A 6,958-nucleotide genomic window follows, 5' to 3' on the forward strand; every position below is an offset into this window, starting at 1 on the left:
AATACATACTGATAAAATTTTTAATTATATACTGGCTTAACTGCGTGCAAAAAGTTGAAAACTTGAAACTATAGCACCTTTAATTTAAACTTCTAAACACAACTATTATAAAAAAACTGCTCCAAGTATACAATGGCTAATAAAGTCGATATAAATTAACACAGTACATTATTTATTTGAAACATACAATTTTATTCAGTTAAATAATTCTTGTAATCTTATTATATAATAGTAACAGATCATAAATAATTAAACTTATCATGATAAAACCTAGAGGCCACTTAAATATATGAAACAAAATGAAAAGTACTCCATCTTTTTTTAGCCATGATGTATTAATACATTTCAAGCTATTGAATGAAAAGAAGATTTTATATAAAATATGTCTACTTTGATAGTATGTGATATTTAAAACACTAAATAAAAAAATTTAATTTAAATAGAGTTAAGAATAAAAATATTTTTGTATGATATATGATGCAACAGCAATTAATTTAGATAAAAACATTAAATAAAATTGAAAAACATTTATAGGTCCTATTTGTGGGTTCCAACAAAATTTATGTAAATTTTATAGATTTAAAATTACAAACTTTCACTACAATGGTAACTTCTATAAGAAAAAAGAAATAAATTTTAAATCTAGTTAGGTATAATATTACTTAACTTATTTTTAACAAATATAAGTTATTAACAAATAGCTAAATAACAGTAAAAAGATTCTTTCTTTAAAATTTCAATTAAAAGTTCAACCTTTATTTCATTTCAAAATATAAAGAATGAAATTTTTTACAATAGATAAAACTCTTATATTTAATTCATTATTTAAAATGAATGATGCAGCTTAGATTAAAAAAAAATAAGGTAATTAAATTTATTGATCAGTTCAAATAAAATAAATTATATGCTACATTGTTACCAGTAAGTATTGAAAATAACAAAACTTAAAACGATTAAGGCATAAAATTATTTTAAACTAATACATTAAAAGATAAAATTTTGAGAACACAAAATTTTGAATAATTTTTAAATGGAAACATAATGTATACTTACATATTATAAAGAAGAACAACAAAGCTCAAAAATGAATTAAATATATTTTAGAAATACATAGTGTAATACATGTAACATTTATCCTTATATAAAACAACGACAATATTTAAACTTTAAGAAAATTTTAAGGTTTAACCTTAAGTTAGATCATAGACTTGAAACGAAAATTTTTCTTAAACTTTAAAACATATATATGTTAATTATAGTACTTCAAACAAAATTTTAAAATATTGTGAACACATAATAACCTATAGGCAGAAACCTGGCAATAGCAGAAAACTAATAATTTGTAAAAATAAACAAAACAAAATCTCAATGGCATTAACTGTTTTTTTTTTTTCAGTTGATTAAAAAACAGTTTTCTAATAAACAAAATCAAATAAAAATCATAAGGCTAACCTTATAAATAAAAAAGTAATATTATTAAATGTAAATTAACATAAAATACTTGGTATAAGCAACTTAATTCAAGTTAAGTACATAAGATCTGAAAATTCAAGACGTTGTAACTTTTTTAACATGTTGTAATAAAAATATATCCAAGAGGTAACAAAATAATTTGAAGTTGAAATTAAGCTGAGAAGTTAACATATTTAAGAAATTAAATCAAATAAGTATTTTAAAATAATTTTTTACCATTACTAAAAATATTTCAATATTTATAAAATTTATATTTGATTTTAAAAATTTCCCTAATAAAGTTTATATCAAAGAATAACATAGAATTTGTAAACAAATTAAAAATTCAAGATCATCGAAATAAGCATGTTTTAGCTACTACTTTAAAAAATATAATTCAAACTACTTCCTTGAAAATTTTTTAAATAATCTACTGATACAACTCAGAATAAAACTTTGTATAAAATTTAAATCAAAGTAAAAGTACCTCATTGATAAATTTATCAATAATTTTACAATACAACTGAGGTTTAAAGTTGTATATTAGTATCGAAAAATATTAATTTTAATCAAAAAATTCAAACAACTTCCTCAATAAAGTTCATAATAGTCTCCCTATACAATTCAGGATGATACTTGTATATAGCTGCGTGACTGCTGTCATGCCATATCTTGCTGAAATGATTCACATTGTTTTCTTTCCAATACTTGTTGATTTCGTGATAAGTGTCCATTCCCAAGTGGTCGCCCTGGCTTGTGAACAGAAGACTTTTCTTACCTGGAATTATTTATTCAAGAATAAAAAAACTTTAAGGTTAATTTTTTAGTAAACTTAAATTAACTTAAGTTAAATTATTATTTTTTATAAAAAATAATTTGGGAATAGAAAATACTCTTTACTGGTTGATCAATATTAACTTATTTTTTCAAAGTTTGCTTATGAATATTTTTTGATGCACAATTTAACTGAAAAGAAAGTTATTAATCTATAATAGGACTATTTTTTCTCATTAGAGGTTGTAATAAATTTACAAAAGTTGATTAAAAATTGTTTATTTTTGTTGTGTTTAGGTATTTTATTAAGATTGGTATTTTTGTAAACTATGTTACATTTCAAGTAAAATTTGAAATCTATATTATGTTGGTTATACATGTTTATTACTGCTAAATAACTTAATAAAAAATTTCAACATATATTCACTTTACCTAGCTGGTTATTCTGCATCACTTTTATGCACTTTTTAAACAGCGGCAACGATTTCCTCTCCAATACCAGATTGTAAGTTATCATGATCAATTTCTTCAGTATGGTTCTTGATATTCCTTCTGATGTGACTGGGTAACTCATCGCTCTTCCTGTATAAAATACGTGTTTAACTGTAATTATAGTTTTATTTAAAAGTCAAAGAATAATAATTTCTTGAAACTGCATTACTTTGACCATAAAAAAGTAACACTGATTTATGTGTGAAATATTTGTTTGATTATAATTTGAAAATTATCAAAAAGACAACTAATAATAAACTTTTGAAACTGAAAAAAAGTGACACTGAACTATAAAGAGCTTATTGATATGACCCTAATGAAAGTAATCAACTGTTTTTTTATATAGTTTTTATTTTAATGTAAAAATTTCAACCAGCAATAAAACTTTTTAGGTGGATTATTTTGACCAAAAAAGTAATAAAAATCATAAGCTTTTAGTAAAAACTATTTCATTATTTAGTATAAACTAGGTTATGTTTTTTGCACAATACAAAAGCTTTAAAATGCTAATATATAACAAACTTACTTTTTGAACAAAGTTTAAACTTTTTTAGTACTCATAATAATACAAGTTACCACAAATAATTACACATGTTGCAAAGTTATATTCAGAGAAACAGGCAAAGGGGCGTGGAAGTTTTTCTTTCACAACTTGATCTTACTTTGTAAAGTTTTAATAAGCTACAAGTTACCTTTTACAGATATTTTATATTTAAAATTATGTTTAAATAAAGCTGGTTAAAGTCAGAGAGTACAAAAGGTTCCATATGGGAGAAAAAATTAAAACACCAAATAAATGGAAGTCACTAAAAATCTATCTTTTTCAGATAAATACCTCAAGTTTTACAAAATTTTCATTAAAATTTCTGTCAGGAATTTTTTTTTAAATAATAACAAAAACTATGACAAAAGACTAATGAAAATTAATTTCAAACTTAATAAGCATTCTAACTGGAAAATATTGTCTTTAGTTTTTAAATTTTAAAGTCTTAACAATATTTCTACCTTAAAGCAAAACAAAACTTTTGCAAAAATATATCATCTAGTTTTATCACTTTTCAAACCTTTTATTTAATAGATATGAAACAGAAACAAAGTTGAAATTCAGAATTAACTGTTACAGTATCTCAAGAAAAACTTTAGAGTGGTAATACTTTTTATATAAAGATTATTAGCGTATTTGTCTTGTGTTATCTTTTTATACAATACAAAACAATGTTACTGAACAACATTTTTTACAGAACCTTTATGCACAAACTTCAAGGAAAATTTAATATATTATAACTTTTCAAAGTACAGAACTACTAATAAAAATTGGCAAACAGTACACATATTAGAGTTGGAAACAAGCTTAGCTGTCATACTTTTATATGTACAAAAAAAATCATCTAAAACTCATAAAAGAACCTGATTATAAAAACCAAAGCTGTATATTCATCAATGGTAAAATATAATCATATTATAGTTTTCTAAAAATTAGCTTAGCGCTTTAATTACTTAAAGCTCAAAAATAGAAGATACAATATAGAACAATAATGAAATTCATAATAGACAAAACAATAAAAGTTTAAACGTACATAATGTCTAAAGTAAAAAAAAAAAGATAAAACAACATATACAATATACATCAAACATGCAAAATTGAAATTAAACAGTTAAATAATTAGTGTCAATAATTCACAAAAAAGATAAAAATAAAAATAAATTAAAAAATCAAACCTGCGTACTCATCACTGGCAGATGGAGGTGAATCAATAATTTCACCTTTTATTGAGTTTCTCAATAGTTCAAACTCATCAGGATTTTCAATTATCAAGTTGACGCACTTGCTCCAATGGAATGCCCCCATGGACATTCCATGGACGATGAGCTTGCTGTCATTTGTTAGTTTTAACTCCTCTGTGTAATTTTTTATCCATATTACTTAAAAATTTTACTGTTAAAATCATATTAATAAGGCAATAAAAATACTTTGACATTCAACAAATTATGAGCTTGTTGTCATCCTTCAGTTTCTGTGTTAAAATTGTGTTAAGAACAAGTTTGACTGACAGAATACAACTTTTTTGTTATATTCATCATTTTATTTCTTTTATTATACACAATTAATTAAAATTTATTACTACAATGTAGACCAGGCATCATTTTAACTCAACAGAAGTTTAAAAAATCAATGTTTGCTGCGGAATATATAATGATAAAATTATTAAATTTGCTTTATATTTTGCAACTTACTTGTTAACCACTATTGATTTTCAAATTTATACAAAATTATCTACTCTGAGAACACTTTAAATTTTTTTTAATTTCATTTATACAAACAGTTTTTTAATTTAGTTAGTTATAAGTATGTGTTGAAGTTTTTTAAATCCTAACCAAAATTATTTTTCTAATTTTTAGGTTATAAGTATAAAAATATATGAAATAGATACTTTTTAAAGTAAAGAGAAATATTAGAAAATAATTTAAACTTAAGCAAAACTCGATTACCGAACATTGTTTTTTAAATTCATTGTCAACAATTTTAGTAATAATGTGTTAGTCAAAAACCTGTACTAGTATTTTTATTTTTTGTCTTAAGTTAACACTCACCTATTATTTCATTTAAGAACTCTTTCTTCAGCTCTCTATCAAAATACAAATAGCTTGTGACGTCATGATCAGTAGTTTTTCTCACAACTACATTGTCAATTCCCATGTTTTTGTACAGATCAACATGCTTGCTTATTATGCTGTCTGTCGCCTTGTAGAATGGGAACAGTAATACTGAAGATTTTGCTTTGGTAGCATTGGAAAGAAGCCTGATTGATGATTGCAGTTGTTTTGTGATGAGCTTTTTAGAAAACATTAAGTTTCTGTATGTAAAGTATTTTTGTTATAAAGAACTAAATAATTTTTTTTTTTAATTTTAGCATTTAATTTTAGCATAGCACAGTTGACATTTGCTCTGTACAGAGTTGCTACTCTTTGTGACAAAAACTCAGCCTGAGTGAGCTAAAACTATGCTGACTGAAAAATAAAAGTTTTAGATTAAAACAAATAATAAGGTGGTTTTTTTATAAAAATTGGAAGCTCAAACCATCCTAATTTTGTACTGAACTAAGTTAAAAAACAATTAAAACAAGCCAAAGTTTGAAAAGTATTTCTGTTAGTTGATCTTAAAATCAAAATAAATTTGCTTGTACAAGGCAACATGCTTGTTTATTGCCTTGTAAAACAGTGAGAGAAGATGGTTGTATTTATAAGGAGCCTTTAAAGGATTGGTTTGGATTGCAATTGACTTGTGATGAGCTCCTGAGTAAACATTAAACTTTTGTTGTAATCAAAATATTGAAAAGTATACGATGCTTTTTCAGTTTAAGCTGCAGCCTTTTCTTTTATCTTATACACTGCATTCTGTATCTCTACTTAAAACAAGTTGTTGAAAACTCTTGTTTCTTTTTAAAACTGCTTGTTTATTTGATATTATTTTTTGAGAAGTGTGACAGGCAATTCAATGAAAAATACTAAATCTATCTATTTCTGTTCTAGTTTAAATGAAGAAAGTTATAATTTATAAAAGTTTTTGAAACCTTGTTACAGTTGCCATTTACTTTGTTGTAGTTTTGTTTTCAAACTAGCCTGAGTATGTAGAAACTTACATATCAAATATTGTTTTGTACTCTGAGTTATATCCTAACTCTGAGTTAGATAATAGTTTTGAAGAAATTTTTGTTGTATTATCATAAATACTGAACAGACTGAAATAGAGCTCAATGCTGCAACCATGCTTGTCAGTTTTCTTAATTTCTATAAAAGTTTCTTACTACCCAGAGTGTGTTAGCTAGAACAGGGTTTATTCACTAGCATATTTTATAGTAGTTTTTTTTGTAGAAAGGGCAACAAAAGTTATGAACTTAAAAATTTAATTGTTGGGGAGGAGACAGTGTCAACCCCAATGTAGACATTGTTTTTCATGGTTAATATTTGGAGTGATGGGTTAAAATGATGATAAAAAATTGATTTTCAAGATATATGGTGGGAGGCTAGATAACCAAAAAGTTTTTCTCTACACCAATCTATTGACTATAGTTGTAAGCCTTCACATTTTCTTTCTTTTGTGGTCATAGACGGTTATAAAATAAAAGTATTTGCATGAGCAGCTTCATTTTTACTGTTTAAATCAGAAACATGAATATCAGGAAAAAGTTTTGAACTCTCTGCAAATTGTGATTAAGTTTCTTTTTTACTAATTAGTAAA

At 24.4% G+C, this 6,958-nt stretch overlaps 1 protein-coding gene across 1 annotated transcript; it reads right to left on the reverse strand.

Annotated features, from left to right (window-relative positions):
• Positions 1–1,946: 1,946 nt before the first annotated feature.
• On the reverse strand, positions 1,947–5,566 carry LOC145829991 (uncharacterized). Its single transcript, XM_082937881.1, has 4 exons — positions 5,311–5,566; positions 4,438–4,617; positions 2,659–2,808; positions 1,947–2,230 (listed from the first exon to the last, which is right to left on the reverse strand). The coding sequence occupies exons 1-4, from the start codon at positions 5,564–5,566 to the stop codon at positions 2,031–2,033; spliced, it is 786 nt and encodes a 261-aa protein (XP_082794007.1). The 3' UTR covers positions 1,947–2,030.
• Positions 5,567–6,958: the final 1,392 nt, after the last annotated feature.

The sequence above is a fragment of the Thalia democratica genome, chromosome 2 (assembly GCF_965202585.1).
Source record: "Thalia democratica chromosome 2, ktThaDemo2.hap1.1, whole genome shotgun sequence".
Lineage (NCBI taxonomy): Eukaryota > Metazoa > Chordata > Thaliacea > Salpida > Salpidae > Thalia > Thalia democratica.